This window comes from Ursus americanus, chromosome 7, assembly GCF_024610735.1.
Source record: "Ursus americanus isolate L20-20 chromosome 7, mUrsAme1.1.p, whole genome shotgun sequence".
Classification (NCBI taxonomy): Eukaryota; Metazoa; Chordata; class Mammalia; order Carnivora; family Ursidae; genus Ursus; species Ursus americanus.
The window spans coordinates 8,759,458-8,777,605 of record NC_142133.1 but is presented as its reverse complement, the minus strand read 5'-3'; the positions used below and the strand labels follow the sequence as shown (position 1 = coordinate 8,777,605).

At 44.9% G+C, this 18,148-nt stretch overlaps 2 protein-coding genes across 2 annotated transcripts in view; both read right to left on the bottom strand.

Moving 5' to 3' along the window:
- Positions 1-420, bottom strand: part of CREG2 (cellular repressor of E1A stimulated genes 2) — a 35,810-nt gene extending 35,390 nt beyond the window's left edge. The window contains exon 1 of the mRNA XM_045771821.2: positions 4-420. Coding sequence (XP_045627777.1) covers positions 4-420 — 417 coding nt within the window. The remainder of the gene's footprint in view (positions 1-3) is intronic.
- A 9,920-nt stretch (positions 421-10,340) lies between these two features.
- RFX8 (regulatory factor X8) overlaps positions 10,341-18,148 on the bottom strand; it is an 82,615-nt gene continuing 74,807 nt past the window's right edge. The window contains exons 12-13 of the mRNA XM_087863288.1: positions 16,674-16,990; positions 10,341-12,209 (exon numbers count right to left, since the gene is read on the bottom strand). Coding sequence (XP_087719414.1) covers positions 12,039-12,209; positions 16,674-16,990 — 488 coding nt within the window. The 3' untranslated portion in view covers positions 10,341-12,038. The remainder of the gene's footprint in view (positions 12,210-16,673; positions 16,991-18,148) is intronic.

Below are 18,148 nucleotides of genomic sequence, written 5' to 3'. Positions count from 1 at the left end.
TACCTTCTCGTGGGCGGACACGGTGGCCAGACAGCCCCAGGCGCTGGCGTGGGCCAGGAAGCGGGCGGTGCCGGGGCGCAGCCTCGGACCGCTCTCGCGCCGGTAGGAGAACATCCCAGGCGGCGCGGGGGGCGGCCTGGCGCGGGCGGCGCCGGGCGGGGGCGGCAGGTGCGCGTCCTCCTTGTGCGCCGAGGCCGGGAAGCTGCGCTGCCAGATGCTGCCCGAGTCCTCCAGCAGCGCGGGCAGCGCCTCCTCGGTGGAAGCGCTGTCCAGCTCCTCGTCCACCTCGTTGGTGACGGCCCAGGACACCGAGCTCACTATCACGTAGCCCGCGGCCGGGGACAGCAGGGCGCTGCAGCACAGCAGCCAGCAGAGGCGGGCGGCGGGCCGCGCGGGCCGCTGGCCGCGGCGCACGGACATCTTGCAGCGGCGCGCCCTGCCGCGGGGACCGCCTAGAGCGCGCGGGCGGCCGGCGAGAGCGGCAGCGCCCCCCTGCGGCGGGCGCGCGGAACTGGACTCGGCTTCCGACCGCTGCAGGATCCCCGGGCGGGGTCCTCGCCCCGGGAAGCCCTCGCCGCCTCACGCCCGCGTTGAGAAGTCCAGGCTCCGGGAAAAGCAGATTCCACTCGCGCGCGGCACGTCCTGCAGCCGCCGTGCGCAGAGTCCTCACTGCGTGCCAGGTCCGGGGATGGGCTTGTTTCCTGTTGGATGGCACGGGTTCTGCAGCCAGACGGTGGTGGGCGTTCAAATTCCGAATCAACACACTCCTCTAGTCAGCAGCTCTGTGACCCTGCCAAGTCACTGAACCTGTCTGTGCCTCAGTTTCTGTATTAGAAAAACAAGCAAACCACAGTATCTAGCTCACAGGGGCGATGGGTGGGAGAATGAAGTAAGTTACCATCTGCAAAGGCTGAGAACAGTGAGGGGCATGGAGCAGGCGTTATATTTCTGTAATATACAAAGACAGAGATTGTTATCATTTTATAGAGGAGTAAAGGGTGGAGGGAAGATGAGCACCGAGTCAATCTGATGCCAAAGCTGATTCCCTTGCTCTGTAAGGACAATGACCATCTTAACACTTTGCTCGGACAGGAATGCATTGCTGCCAGTTCATCTGAAAGCAAAATCAAATGTTTACGTATCAACTAAAGTAAAAGAGAGTGCACACCCAGATACAAACTAGCTGGGATGGACCAGGCAGAGAACTGTATGAACGCACCACAGTTTTGAAACATTCTCCTATTGGTGGAAATTTGAGCTCTTTCCAATAGTACACTTTTATAGATATCAACATAATTCTAAATTATTTTCACTTTTGAACGTCTGCTTATGGCATTCCCTTATCTGCCCATAAGGACACATATTCTGCTCTAGATTTTCTATCTAAAATCTAACAGTCCTGCTTCCAGTTTGGTATGGATCAAAGTAACAAGAACTAGGACCGACTTCTTGTAGCTATTTTGGCAAATGTTCCATTGTGCACTAACCAGAGGAGCCGTTGTCTACCCTGGCTCCCCATCTACCTCCTCCTTTTCCCTTCTCTTCAAAGCCATTTCTCTTTAAAAATCTACTTAATCTCCTCAGTGCGCTCCAAGCTGGCCTCCTCCCATCCCATCCCAAACACCTTTTCCAGGATGCCCTCTTTCTATGGAGAGCCTCAGGGGAGTGCTGGTATGCTCCTCCCAGCGATCCGTCTCCTCCCGAGGCTCTGTAATCCTTGCCGACCTCTCTCCCTCGCCCCCAGAATGATGTGTGCCACAGTCTTGCAGAGGCAGTAGGGCAAGTCGTTAAAAACATGGGCTCTCTCAAATGACTACAAATAAAGCCAAATCCTGCTCTATCACCTACTGGCTGTGTCTGCAAAGGAAGGACAGTCACATCTCTCCCAGCGGTCTACGAGGAGCGAGGAGCGCAGAGCAGAGCGGCCCTCTGGCTTCTCTTGGCTTGCTCTTCACATGATCTCCAGTGAGCCCGGCAAGCCTGGCGGCTGACTCCTTCCACCAAGGCTCTTGCCCTTGGCGGTGAGGGGCTACGTCTTCCTCTAGGCTCTGGTGAAGGTGGGTGTTTTCCTCTGCCAGCCCCAGCACAAGATGTGAAGAATAAACGCCCAATTCTTACTGTTTGTTGCTGGCAGGATAAAGTCCGAGCTCCTCAATCCAGTATATAGGCCCCCTGCAGCCTGGTCCCCGCCTGGGTGTCTGTCCCTGTCTGTCCCCCCTGCATCTCCCTCCCAGCCTCTTTGTGGTGCTACAGTCAGTGAGCACCCACTTGCACCATGTGGATAATACAATGAATATTTTGACCCATCTGCATCCTCATTCTTCATCTCTCTGTTCATTTATCAAGCTACATGATAACAATTGGAAAAATATTTCAAGTAAGAGGACATATGCAGAAAATGCTTAAAATACATATGTACGATTTACAGAATCACTAAAAAGAAAATCTGTTAAAATCACTCAGTGAGGAAATACTACCGTGACCTTTACCAGTTCCCCAGATGCTCTCCATCCGCTCCTCTCCCCAAATCGCAATCCCCTGCCTCCTCTCCTAGAGGTAAATACTATCTTGACATTTGTGATACACATTTCTCTGCTTTTCTTTACAGTTTCACGGCCTACATATGCATCCCTCCATGCTACAGATGGATCTTACCTATTTTGAACTGGATATAAATGAAACCATACTCGATGTATTTTTTGTGTCTTTGTACGTTCAGTCAAAATTCTGTTGTGGGAATCGTTCTTGTTTTGTTGTTTGTGGATATGTATAGTTCGCGTTGTGTAGCTGTATGACCATTTATTCAAGTATCGTCAGTAGATGTTCGAGTAGGTTTTCTTTTTCAGAGAGGGTGAGGCCGGCAGGTCAAGAGATGACCACCATGGCAAAGGTGATAATTTATTCCACTCATAGAGCCCAAGAAAAGGATCTTCGACCAATGGGGACAGGAGCCAAAGGATAAATAGTCCCCATTGCCAGGTCACAGGTGGGCAATTCACTTTCCACAGTTTCTCAGAGGGTGTCCCGCAGGATTGAGCCCCAGTTGCTCACGGTGCTAACAACGCGATCACACCCCCTTCGAACGGCTTTCCTTCCTCCCCAGTCTAATCACTCTGGGGCACCGCCCCTGTTCATTAGGACTACATCCCAAGATAAACTACCTGAGGCCGAGTCCTTGTCTAGACCTTGGGAGGGCCCTAAGCTCAAGCGCTGGAGTTTCTCTAGAGTATATACCTTGTAGTAGGATTGCTGCTTGTGGGGTGTAAGTATGCTTAATTGTATTATAGAATGTCAAACTGATTTCCAAAATGATTGTACCAATTTACATTGCTACTATCAATGACTAAGAGTTCCTGTTGCTCCACAGTCTCATCAACACAGATTATTGTTAGATTTTTCTGGGTTTTGTCTCCTCCCCTCATTTTTATTTTAATGACATGTGGTTGGTTGATTGATCACTTTTTCATCCTTTCATTGGTCAATTGGATAGCCTCTTTTGTGAAATGCCCATTAATGTCTTGTGCCCATTTTTATTGAGTGGCCTGTGGGGTTTTTTTGTATTGATTTGTAAGAACTAATTTTATTTTCTGTATTCCAGTCCTTTGGTGTTGAAAAGTGCCACAGCTTGTCTTTGGGTAATTGTTAATGCTAATATTTTTATGCATTAACTTCACGGGGCAAAGGGAGGCCCAGACAGTGGGTAAAACATCATTTATGGGTGTGCCTGTGAGGGTGTTTCAGGAAGACATTAGCCTGTGAGTCAGTAGATGAGGAAAGAAGATGGGTCTCACCATTAGGGGTGGCATCACCCAGTCCTTCCTTGAGGGTCTGAATAGAGCTGAGACACCCATCTTCTCCTGCCCTTGGACATCAGCACTCTTGGTTCTCAAGTTTTCAGATACAGGCTGGGATTGACTCCATTCACACCGCTGGTTCTCAGAGCTTTGGGTTTGGACTGGGACTACACCCCTGGCTCTCCCGGGCTTGCAGCTTGCAACGGCAGATCTTGGACTTCTCAGGCTCCATAATCGCATGACCTAATCCATGTTGTTCTATGTATCAGTAGTGTTTTCCTTTTTATTGGTGACTAATATTCCCTTGTGCGGCTATACCACATTTGTTGATTCATTCAACAGTTGATAGATACTTGTGTTGTTTCCTTTTTTTTTTTTTTTTGCTATTATGCATAAAGCTGCTAATAACATTCACATACAAGTCTCTGTGGGGACACATGTTTTCATTTCTCTTGAGTTAATACTTAAGAGCAGGATTGCTGGGTTGTATGGTAATTATAGGTTTACCTTTATAATAAATTGTCAAGCTTTTTTTCCCAAGGTGTCTATACCATTTTGCATTCCCACTGACATTGCATGGCAGTTCCAGTTGCTCCACATCCTTGGCAACACTTGGTATTTGGTAGCTTTTAATTTTAGCCATTCTACTGGATACGTAGTGATATTTCATTTGCAGTTTGTTTTTTTTTAAGATTTTATTTATTTGACAGAGAGAGAGACAGGGAGAGAGGGAACACAAGCAGGGGGAGAGGGAGAAGCAGGCTTTCTGCTGAGTGGGGCTCGATCCCAGGACCCTGGGATCATGACCTGAGCCGAAGGCAGACGTTTGACGACTGAGCCATGCATTGGCTCAGCCACCCATTGCAGTTATAATTTACATTTCTCCAAAGATTATTAATATTGGGCAGCTTTAAAAAAATAAAATTGAGCAAATCTCATGAATAAGTTAAGCCTTATGCCCAACTGCTCAATAAAAAATATGTATTCTCACTAAATATATATATATGTGTATATATATATATACACATATGCCATATATACATATATATATATGTATATATGGCAGCTTTTTATGTGCTTTTTGTCTATCTTCTTTGGTAAAGTATCTGTTTAACTCTTTACTCATTTAACAATCTGGTTGTGTCTTCCTATTGTTGAGTTATGAGAATTATTTTATATATTCTCCATACTAGTCCTTTGCCAGGTATGTGTTTTGCCAATATTTTCTCCCAGTTTGTGGCCTGCATTTCCATTTTCTTACCAGTGTCTTTTGAAGAACAAACACTTAAAATTTTGATGACATCTAATTTACCAATTTTTTTCTTTCATGGTTTGTGCTTTCTGTATCATTTCTAAGAAATCTTTGCCTGACCTAAGCCCATGAACAATTTCTTTGATGTTTTGTTCTAGAGGCTTAATAGTTTTATCTCTTACATTTAACTCTATATTCCATTTAAAGACATTTTCTGTATATGGGTGAGGTTCATTTTTCCCTACAGAGATCAAATTGACCCATCACTCCTTGTTAAAAAGACTATCCCTTCTCTTGACTTATTTTATTGTCGTTTTAATGCTGTGTTTCTCTTAATACAATGAGACATTGCTATTATTCTTTTATCCAGTCCACATTTATTTATTTTTAAAGATTTTATTTATTTGACAGAGAGGGAGAGAGAGCTTGAACAGGGGAGAAGGGCAGAGGGAGAGGATCTCTCCCCACTGAGCACAAAGCCCGACTCGGGGCTTAATCTCAAGACCCTGAGATCATGACCTGAGCTGAAATCAAGAGTCAGATGCTTAACGGACTGAGCCACCCAGGCGCCCCCAGTCCACATTTATTTAGATTTAGCTACGTATTCTCCAATTTCCTCACTCTTCATCTTTTCTTGTATCTCAGATCTTCCATTTGTGATCATTTTCTTTCTTACCGAAGTATATCCTTTAGAATTCCCTTTAACAAGGGTCTACTAGTGGCAAGCTCTCTTTTGTTTGTCTGGAGTTTACTTCTCTTTCACTCACAGAAAATATTTCCTCTGAGTATAGAATTCTAGCAGTAGTCATGTCTTCAACACATGGAAGTTATCTTTCCATTTTTGGTTTCCATGTTGCTGCTGAGAAGTCAGATTTCAGCCTCATGGCCACTCCTTTGAAGATGCCAGCTCTTTATTTTTCCTGTGGCTTTAAAACTCTTCTCTATGTCTTTGGTACGCATCTAGGTGTGGGTTTCTTCCTTCCTCCTCTCTTTCCTTCCTTCTTTCATTAGAAACATTTTAGATCGCTCTGTTCTCTAACCTGTGTCTCTTTATCTTTGTGCTACACTTTCGATAATTTATTATTGTGGACAGAAACTTTGTGTTCACCCCCACCCCCAATTCATATGTTTGGGGGGGCTAGATTTGGGGATGGGGCCCTTAGGAAATAAAGTTAAGTGAAGTTGTAAAGGTGGGCACTGATCTGATAGAATTAATGCCCTAACAAGGACACCAGAGAACTCTCTCCCTGTGTATGTGCACCAAGGAAAAGCCATGTGATGACATAATGAGACAGTGGCCATCTACAAACCAGGAAGAGAGCTCTTACCAGAAACGGAATCAGCTGGAGCCTTGCTCTTGGATTTCCCAGCCTCCAGAACTGTGAGAGAAGAAATTTCTGTTCTTTCAGCCACCCAGCCTGTGGTGCTTTGTTATGGCACATGAATACAAGGACTATACTGAAATGGGTTTGTCCCTTATCCTATTGGTGGATATTAGTCTTCTTACCAGCTATTGTCTATTATAAATAAAGCTTCAATAATACCCTCGTGCAAGTCTTTTTGTGAATATAGGTTTTCTTTCTTCTGGGTAAATACTTAGGAATAAAATCGCTGGCTGATAGAGTTGGTATACGTTTATACAAAACTGTGTTATGGACTGAATGTTTGTGCCCCCCTCTTCATATGTTGAAGCTCTACCCCTCATTGTGACGGTATTTAGAGATGGGGCCTTTGGGAGGTAATTAGGGTTAGATTAGGTCAGAAGGGTGAGGCCCCGTGATGGGATTAATGGCTTTATAAGAAGAGGAAGTGAGAGAGTTCTTCCCCCCACCTTCCTGCCCCACTGTGTCTATGCACCAGGGAAAGCTGTGTAAGGACACAGCAAGAAGAAAGGTAGTTGCAAGCCGGGGAGAGAGCTCCCAGCAGGAACCAAGTCGCCTGGCATCTTGATCTTACACTTTTGGCCTCCAGAATTGTGAGAAAATAAATGTCTGTGGCTTAAGCCCCCCAGCTGGTGATATTTTGTTATGATAGCTCAAGCAGACAGAAACGCTGTCAAACTGTTTCCCAGTGTGATTTTTATCATCTTAGGTCCTGCATGACTGCCACATGAGGTCTCCAACCGAGGCATGGCCACAGCACTTACCCAAAGGAGCTGCTTTGAATTGGAACTCGGTTACTTGGCTTAGTAACGTTTTCCAGAGATTTCAGGTGTGTTTACTGTAAGCAATCCAGAACCATCGGGTATGTGCTACTGTAGCAAGGACGCTCTCCTAGCCAATACTCTCGGGTTTGGTTGCAGGAGACTGGCCATCGGTATCTTTACAAGGAGATTTAACTAGTAACGGGAGAGAACGGATTGCAGATCTGCTGCTCACCCATTACTTCCCACTCACAAATACTTTGTCAAGAACAACGAAAGCCAGGTGGTCAGAGGTAACAGGGCGCGGTTTAAAGTTTGGGGCCGGGAATGTACAAGACGCGCCTGGGATGCCTTCTCGAGTCAGAAAAGAAACAAAGCTAGAAAAGATGAATGGGTCATGTCAAAAGAACACAGGAGGCAACTCGAAAGGTCTTCCACTGGGAAAAGATAGAATAATTTAAGCATCAGAAAGAATAGTGGTGGCAGTTATTTTAAAAACTAAACATACATTTATTTACCGTACTCCCCGGCAATTGCTCTCCTGGGCATTTTTCCCAGAGAACTAAAACTGTATGTCTCCCACAAAAACCTACCTACATCAGTGTTCATAGCAAATTTATTTGTAACAGCCCCAAACTGGAAGCAACCCAAATGTCCCTCAATATGTGAATGGCTAAACAAACAGGTATGTCCATACCATGGAATATTACTCAGCAATACAAATTGATACATGCAACGACTTGGGTGGATTTTATAAACATTATGTTGAGTGAAAAAAACAGTTGCAAAGGGTCACACATTGCATGATTTCACTTATATAACATTCTCAAAATGACAAAATTATAGGGGTGGAGAACAGTGGTTGCTAAGGGGTAGTGACGGTGCGTGGGGTGTGTGTGTAACTATAGGGGGTAGCATGAGGGAGCTCTTTGTGATGGTGGAAGAGTTCTGCATTTTGATTGTGGCGGTGGTTACACAAATCCACATGTGATAACATGTCACAGAACTACACACACAGCACCGATGTTCAATTCCTGCTTTTGATGTTGTGCCATAATCATGTAAGATATAAGTATAGGTAATGGGTATACTGGTCATTGAGTTTATAATGATTAAGAACAAAAACAAAAGACAAACCCTCAATAGTCATCACTGGAAGTTATCAGGGCATCTGATTTATTCTGTTTTTTCTAAAGCAAAAATAATCCAAGCATTTATCCTGCCTTTCCTCTTATATTTCAATTCTATTTCAAGGTAACCAAATTGTTCATGAGGGAAAGATTTTCTTTCTAGACAAATTCCAGCTAATACATCTAGAAGGAATTAGAAAATTAGAAAAAAATCATTTTGCAATCCCTAATGAAGCAATCAGTATAGGCAACAATAATCAATATATAAAAAACTAAGTGAAACTTCGAGTGGAATCTTATAGTGGCTACATCAGCCTGGCAACACTTGAGCCCCGTGATCAATCTCGATTCTTAATTTCACCAAACGTGGGACAAAGGACCATCTTAGTCTGTTTGAGCTATAACAAAATACCATAGACTAGGTAGTTCAAACAACAGACACTTGTTTCTCATGGCTCTGGAGGCTGAGAAGTCCGTGATCAAGGCGCTGGCGGATCTGATGTCCGGCGAAGGCTCTCTTCCTGGCTTGTAGAAGGCCACTTCACTGTGTTTGTCTTCTACCAGGAATATAAACTCCCGAGGAGCAGGGATTTGTCTATTTGGTTCCATGACGATGCCGATGCTTAAAGAGTACCTGGTAAAAGAATATACATGACAAATGTTTAATTTCAGAACACATTTTCATACATTTTAGATCAAATACCTGTGTTTGCAAGATCTGTCTCCGGCTAGAATGTTAGTGGGCTTCCAATTTAACATCATCGTGGGTGCGATTTTATGTTCCAAGATCAGTGTGCTGTTTGGTGTGCTTCTCCTTCTTTCTATAGGCACTGTCTTGACATTAGTGATGGGCCCTGGGAAGATTTCTGTTTGTACATGGTTTCATTGTTATTTCTATTTCAAATGACTGTTTCAGAAAATACTACTGCCTCCGGGGCAGGGGGCACATGGCTGAGTGGGCCCAGCTGGGGTTCACGAGGTCCAGCCTAGGCCAGCATAACCGTCCAAGCAACCCGAGGACTGGTGAGGAGTAATACCCACAATGCGGCTGTTTTAAGCCATTTGGAATTGGTTGGCCACACCACGATTGTGAAGTGATAGATGGTGCAAGCAGAAAACAATCTTTGCCATTCACTCTGTGAATTATTTCTGGCTCTTGGATAAAAACCCGAGTTTGGGAACGGGGCCGGAGGGAGTTCCCATTTATGCTCCTGTTCACATAAGAGACCACCAGTCACTTTCAATCGGAAGAACTGTTACGATTTCAAATTCACTTCTTTATGGCTTAAGTGAAGCTGTCTTCATCTAAGCGCGACTTGGTTTACATGTGGGTGGCCACGTCAAAAGGATGTCACCAAAGCCGCCGTGCTGAGTGCTTATAGGTAGGAAACCCTTAATACCAAGAATTGGTGAAGACTTACCAAGAGTGTTCTGTCTGGGCAAGGCTACTCTTTGCTGATCTAAAGAGCTCTCTGAAGACCTTGGGACATTAGCTCCTGCTGTGGGGAGGCTACTCTCGCTGGCAGTGCTGCGAACCGTGCAGCGGCCCCACGAAGGGGAGCCTCCACCCCACCAACGCCGGAGCCTCGGCTCTGCTGGCGTTGTGCTCTAGCGACAAGACGCTTGCCGTCTGCGTGGGCAGCTGGATGTCGGCTCTTGGTTGGCTCAGCCGACTCTTCTGAGAACCAGCTTGTGGAAAGGTACACCTCAATTAAATTTGGACTTTCTTCCTTTCATCTCCCCTTCGCCTGGAACAGTAGTGTAATTAATCTACCGCTGGTTTGGAGTATGTTATTTCTTTCTTGGCTCATGAAGAGACATTATCCTGGATGCTACTGGCTTGTGACATATTATTATTATAAATTCTAATTCCCACAGTGAACTTTCGTTAAATAAATTATTGGCAAAGACAATCTCAGTCTCTGAGGCTAATTTGCCGTGAATGAAACAGGAACCATCTCTGTTGAGTAATTAGAATGTCCGAGCCAATGTAATAATCCAAATGTCAAACTTTATTAGGGATAAAAGCTTCTTCTCTCTCCTGGCTGAGAACTGCCTTGGGTCTTGATGCCTGAGGTGAGGGAGGAGGATGTGGTTAGATTCTTGGTCTCCTTGCTCGGCCTTCTGCCTCAGTTCATCAGGGAGGTAGACTGAGCGAGAAAACAAAGACGTCCATGGCAGGGGCTGTCCCATTCTCACATCAGTGCTCATTGGTCCCGGAGGCTTTCCAGCCCGGCACACCGTCTCTTGAGGTCTTCTGTGCTTTTTAGCCATTCTCCCACCAGGAACCTCCAACACAATCCCCATTATGTGTGCAATACCTTTATTTTTAAAATACATTTTCATACATAACATAAAGCAGAAAAGTAAATCAAATCCTAAGCTTCGTGACACATTTTCGCAAGGTGAACACACTTGTACGGCCACCCCCCAGCCAAGAATTGGAAACCCTAGGAGGGTCCCAGAAGCTCCTTCCACTCCTCTGTCTTACTACTCACTCTCATCCCTACTCTAACTTCTAACCCCAGAGTTAAACAATTCAGATTCTTAACTTTGATAAACCTGGTTGGCTTTTTCAAGGACAGAATGTCCTCTACTAGCTCTCAGCTAATCAGTTTACCCCAAAATATGCAAACAAAACTCACTGTTCCCAGACTGATACAACTTGGTGCTGCTACCTTTGTTCCTTGACTCAGTCTCCCCCCTCCTCAATTTACATGTGAGCAAACAATGATATGCAAGGTCACTGAACAGTGAGCAAAGGAATATCTCTGAGTTAGTCTTTCACAAACAACTCCTCCCAGAGAGCTTAAGTAATGCGGTAACATATTAAATGCAGGGGGAGAGGGCCTTGAAAAATGATTACTTCTTCAACTATAAAGATGAATAATTCTTAATGAATCTAGAGGCACAGAGTTCTTATGTTTCTTTAAAATTTCTAAGCATTTAGGGAAATTTAATTCATTTCTTAAATAACATGAGATCAATAAAATATTCTCTATTATCTTCACTTATGCAGAAATCATGTGAAGCATGAATTGTTAAATTCCTTTTAAATTGTATAATCAGTTACATAAAAATTGATCTGGTTTAACAAGGATCTGTCCTTAGTTTCAACATTTCTTAGGATTTTGTAACAAAGAGAGGAATAAAAAGTGATTCAAAACAGGACATCATCATTTGTTGCAGACGCTGTTAGGTTCAAAACTCGATCTCACTTTAAGAATGTTCTTAATGGACCAATGTGTAAGCCGAATGGTATCAAATTGCATTTTGTCGGTTCCTCACTGCCTGAGGGGATCTTTTGGCAAATTCTATTTCAGTCAAAGTACTACCAAGGGGAAGAAAAATGTTACCATTGGCCTTCTACTCCTTGTGTCAGTTTGTATTCTTCAAACTTTATCTTTCTCTAGATACTATCCATTTCTCTACTCCCAACAAGATTTCTCAAATTTCTCTTCTGTTAAGTTCCTAATAAACACACCTGAAAAGCCCTGAAGAAAAGCAACAGAGGCAAAAATTATTCTCCAAATCAGTTCATATGATTCATCCAAACTAACTCCTTGAAATACATATAAACACAACATAGACAATGCTACCTCTATTATGTACATAACATCTTTTTTCTTTATCAATATAAAAATTTTAGCATTTAAAATATTTTTAAGAGCGAAAATCTGTATTTTCTTATACCCTATTCAAATAAATAATTTTATATATTAGCATTGCTTTCCCTGAGAAAAAATATTTTCAGAGCTTTGGGGTACATCTGATACGTGAATTACAAACTTTTGTCCATCTTTGAGGGTTACAAGGGCTTCTTGTCCCACAGGAAGGCTGAGTTTGACCGTGCTCTCCGTGGCCTTGTCCTCCAATAATACCTGGATGAGCTGCAAGGGGGAAATGTTTAAAAGGCAAAGATAGAAAGAGAAGTTATTGCGTGTTGCAGGACCCGCCATCTGTATTCTTCTCCCATGCCCTCGCCCCACCTTGGTCATCAACCGGAAGCCCGTGCCTTTATTTATCGCTACTGTGGGAGATTCTAATTTCTTTGAGGAATGCTCAGGGCCTGGCGAGCACTTCAGGAAGGAATCTCAACCCTGGGATGGTACAAGTGAGAGGGCCTATGGGGGTGGGGGTGAGGCAGGTGGACTCTCTTTAGGAAGAGGAATGGGCCTGCAATTGTTTGTGAGGAGCCAAGATCAAACCAACACTCTTCCATTAAAGACACAGGAGAGTGTGGGTCCATTGTGAAAATCAAGAAGGAACCTGTGAAATGTCTAAGGGGCTCCATGTGGCTGCAATGCTCATCGTTTTGGCTGCCTTCCAGATGGATACCAATCCCTGCATACTTGGCTCAGATTCCCACATAGACTCTCCCTCCACCATCCATCAAATATACCAGTAGATAAGGGGCTGGGCAGGGGGAGAACCATGAAAACAGTCATTGGTTAAATTAACACTCAGTTGGGTATTAATAGATTTGAGAGATTCACAGATTCTGATGTTAGCTTAGTGCCTGCTCTCGGATAAGCCATCTAACTTGCCTGAGCAAGGCTTCCTATCAGAGAAACAAGGATACTATGCCTTCCTTCCCTTAGTTCCAATGGTACTCAGAATATTGGCAAATCCTTGGACATGATTACTTTCAAACTGATAGAGACGTATTTTCTTGGTCTGATTTCATCGATAATCCCCTCCACTCCCCCATAAATGAATATATTTTGACAAAGATGTACACAAGACAACTTCAAATGCAAGGTTAGTGAAAGTATTTCTCACTCTTTCTCCCTAAATTTGACAATAACTATCACCACCCAACGAGAGGATGTTTATCTTCTCTATCAAAAAATCGTCTTTGCCTTTGTCCTATAGCTAAAAAGTCACTTGTTTTGAAATATTTCTGCCATGCTTTAATCCTTGAGTACATGCTCTAAAGTGAAAAACGTATGTTTTTATTTATTTCTATTTTTTATTTCTAAATATTTTTTAAAGTGATCTCTACACCCAGTGTGGGGCTCAAACTCACAACCCCGAGATCAAGAGTCACATGCTCTACCGACTGAGCCAGCCCGCTGCCCCCCATGTGGTATGTTTTTATAAAGAATATTCTTTATTTAATATCTGTGACTTTTTTAAGAACACTCCTGGGCACCTTCCTGTCTTGAACGTTGCTGGAGTGTAGAACGGTGACAGATGGAAACGGCAGTCCAGAATGCTGACTCTGGATGTTACCATAGGTGCAGGGCAGCACTAAATTGTTCAAAGAATGAGGAAGCCACAGCTGTGCAGCTGGATGGGGTGATAACTCGTGGCAGATGAATGCAGATGGGACACAGAGGGTGTGCTTTTTTGTTGATGAGGAGTGCAAATGCTGCATAATGAATGCAGTAAAAATTAGATGAGCGTAACTTTTTAGTGTTAGAGCGTTTAAGTCATTATAGCTCATTCAGCAGGCATGCCAAAACAGAAGCAGGTTTAATTCACCTCTAATGCATCTTACCTTGGGTTATCTGACGTTCGTCTGCCTGCATTGCTTTAGCATGTAGCTCAATTAAGTATTTAATGTCTTTATTGTTTCCACCAATTAAATATAGGTCAAACCCCACTGCAATGAACTTCGGAGGTGCTGGGGGATTGGGTGGAGTGTCATGGAAAGGCGCTCAGACTAGGTTTCTTTGGAGAAACAATAATGATGACTAATGGTTATGGGTACTTACTGTGTTCCAAGAATTTTGCAATGACGTTGACTTATTTAAACTTCATGACACCCCTATGGAATTAGGTATTATTATTCCCATTGTGTAGATAAGGAAACTGAGGAAGAGATAAATAAAGCAGCCGGCTCAAGGTTCTCAGCTAAGAAGTGGAAGATGGGGCATTTGAGCCCAGGAAGTTATATACTAGAATTCCTCACTTATGTTCCCAAATCATCACAGTTGAAGGTATTTTTAATTTATTCCTAAGTCACTGCTTTTGGAATTAGACCACATGGTACCATCTTCTGGGGAGAGAGAGGGTGCTAGGAAGGGACGGTTTTGCAAGGAGATCTAAGAAAGTTTGCATCCCTGCTCTGTCAATTACTAGCGAGGTGACCTTGGGAACATTACTCGACCCCTCGTGAGCCTCAGTTATGCTATCTGTGAAACGGGGGCAATGATGGTACATCACATTGGGTTGTTGAAATGGTACATTTAAATGCCCAGCACAAGATGCTGACAGTGTCTGTTCTCCACCAGCTTCCAGCTGTGGCCTAAGAAGTAAAAGTTCACTCCCGGTTACTTTGGTGACCAAGGGGCATGTCAAATTGTCTACAGTCCTAGCTCTCCCCCCAGCCAGTGAGCCGAGAGATGTACACTTGAAACTGGGTGTCCTGCACAATTGCTTGTCCTGTCAGGGTTCCACAGAATGCTCCCGAGTTGTACTCTGTCGGGCCCCTTACTGGCCAGCCCTTGCTGGACCCTGTTGCCAGGACAGGGTACACTGTCCAGAGAGCCAGGGTGCAAGGAGAGGCATTCCCCTGGGCACAGCCTGGCCAACTGGGTCTAACTGGGCCTTCTCTCTGCCAACAGCCCTGCAATACCAGCTTGTGAGTGATGCCCGAACTGTCCCCAGCTGTCGGTCTCCTAAGGAGGCCCAGCTCTCCTGCCCCTGCCATCAGGGGTCCCTGATTTGAGGCCAGTATGTCACTATGTCCCTATTTCATGCCTATCCGTCATGTCTGCTTCACATACACACTCTCCGAGGAGGTGAGTGTCTTATCTATGGACACACGTCTGAATCTACTCCACCAACAGCATTGGAGGCAGCTGGGTATATGAACTTACTACTGCAAGGTAAGAGAAGAAAGACCAGAGAATTTGTAAACCTGAGAAGCATTTCTTTCGCTCCTGCTCATATTATTTTTGTCTAGTATGGTGTTCCATCCAAGTAGCACTCAATAATAGGCTTCTCTGGGGGCGCCTGGGTAGCTCAGTAGGTTAAGCGTCCAACTCTTGGTTTCAGCTCAGGTCATGATCTTAGGGTCCTGGTATCGAGCCCCATGTGGAGCTCCCCATGGGGAGTCTGCTTGTGGATTCTCTCCTTCTCCCTCTGCCCCTCCCCCTGCTCATACTCTCTTTCTAAAAATAAATAAATAATCTTTATATTAAAAAAATTAACAGGGTTCTTTCTACTCTGGAGTACTTGGAATGAGGGTTTGTTCAGGAAGGAAAGGTCCCTGGGAGGTTCTGGTTATTGTGAGGACTGTAGGGCATGGACCGTTTCAGGCTGTGACTCATTTCCATGATCAAGACCACTGTTAACTCAAGTGAAGGGTAACACCTCTGCCTGGGTCCCCTACTCAACTCAACTCCTCATCTTCTCAAAAGAGGAAGGAACTTGAGGGTGCAAAAGAAATACTATGCAAAGTGGCTAAACTTCCAAACATGTGTATAGAAGTTTTAGAAATTAGTACAAGGCATTTTTTTTTTTTTTTTTTAAAACCAGGTACCCCCGCTTCCTCGGTCAACAAAGGAGTTTCGGTTGCTTGTTCCATCGGTTTGGCTCCTCTTTCTGACACTCAGAGAGGGCCCCCTCTCTGACTCTGCAACCCGTGTCCTAGTCTCCTGGGGGCAGGGAACAGCGTGCACGTCAGCGTCTCTGAGCCTCAGTTACCTCAGCCGTGGCATGAGAATGATAAGAGCAGACACTCTGAGGGTTGCACGGCTTTGAGATAACGCATATAAAGGGTGTGTAGTAGGGTGTTAGATAAATAGCCATTCTTTTTTTTTTTTTTTTTTTTTTGAGGTGGGGGAAGAGGCAGAGAGAATCTTATTTGTTTTAGAGGAGGAAGGGGCAGACAGAGAGAGAATCTTAAGCAGGCTCCCCACCGGGCATGGAACCGGACACGGGGCTCGATTTCACGACCCTGAGATTATGGTCTGAGCTGAAATCGAGTCGGCCGCTTAACCAACTGAGCCCTGGCAATTCTTATTTTTGTATCTTTCAGGATGCACCCCAATTCCATCTTTTCAAAATCCGAAACACCAGAGGTGTTTTCAGTGCTTCTCTCTTAGTTAGCTCAGTTAGTCTAACCACGCCTGGTAAGCTGTGGGAAGGCAAGACCCAGGCCATCCAAATATCCACGCCTCTGAGTGTGCCAGGTACCTATCTATGCACCATGAACCTGAACTGACCAGTGATCAACTGATAAGCTACTATAACCACCTCTAGCAGAAAGCTCCCAAAGCAAAGACGAATCTAGAACTGTGTATTGTTGTTTGGACAAAGTGATCTTTATGGGTTTCCTAACCATGTGATACTTCCTACTTCCTTTGCAAAGACTAGAAGCCGGGGTCCCTGTGTCTGTTTACCTTATTGCCCGTGTCAGCGTCCACCAGGAAGCCCAGGACCCTGAGAACCACACTGCTCACACCCATGGGACATCGGCTCTGGCCCATATGTTTCAGGGTCACCCCGTGCAGATCCACACTTGGGCCTTCACACTCCTGAGTTGGTAAAGAATCTGGAGGGTGGAAAGGCGCCTGGTCTGGCTGGACAACAGACTGGTCATCTGGTAGCATTTCCTTGAGATTTCCCACGTCGTCGTCCTCCTCTTCCTCTTCTATGCATGACTGAAGTAGATGGGTCACAAATTCCAAAAGCAGCAAATGGAACAGATGCCAGGAGCCTACATTGAAATAACAACTGCAAATGAATAATTAGATAGACAGATGGACAAATACACAGATCGCTGTGGAACTACCGACTTTTCTGGGGCTTTTAACTTCTGTGTATTGGGGCCTTCTCACTCCTATAGCTGATCCTGGGGGGTCCCGGGCAGGCATTCTGTACCCGTGAACCCCAGTAAGGTGCCTTTTGGACAGAAAGCACAGACAGCTAAACAGCCTGAACCATGAGAGGGAACTTAGAGCCCATCTACTGTGAGGTGGGAGAAAAGCAAAAACTACAGAGAAAGAAGTGCTGTTCCCAGAGCTGGAGAATGTGCCCCTCAGCCCCCCCCCCCCCCGGGGTTGGCACGCAGGGCAGTAAGGGCCAGGCTGGGAGGGATGTAGAGGCAGAGTGTGGGAGGGAGCAAGCTACCCATCAGAGGCTGGAAATGTAGCGTTGCCTTTCCCCGTTGCAGTCTCCTGAGGAGGTAGGTGGGGGAAGGGAGGCTGGCGGGCCTGCAAGGGCTGCCATCAGGGAGATGTGCAGGGGGAGCCAGGAGGGCATGTGACTCAGCTGAACGTTCCAAATCCCAAAGGCTTTGGTCTTCCAGGAAAGAAGGATAATTAATGCTCAGCTGAAAAGCAAGGCAGGGTTGGGGGGAGGGGGATCTGGCTTATTGCTATCATTAAAAGATACTTTTTAATGAAGGTAAAACCAGGGCTCTCTACAGATACAAAATGATCATGTGTCAAAGATCTGACGAAGTCCTTTATTAGAGGAAGTTTGTAAAATGTTGCCAACTGGTTCAAAGGAGAATTCCAAGCACTGAACAGGTATAGACAGTAAAGAATTTACACAAAGATGCCCCACAGATCTGTCCTCAGGGCAGTGATCAATAGCACCCACCTGACACCATTAGTTTGCATTTCCCTGGGGGAGGGTCATTTGCATTATTATTGATACAATTTCGAGCGGTGTAAAATAACAAGCACCATGGAAGGTGGAAGTTAACTCAGAAGGGTGTGCTGAACCTTCTGTGTACTTCAAAGCCTTTTGTCCATTTCCGGCAAACTTCTGTCCATTTCAAAGCCTCATACAATGTTTGTTTTTCCTTGATGGATCCGGGTGGGATGGAATGGCCTGACCCGGTCTGCAATAAGCCTGACCAACAACCCCT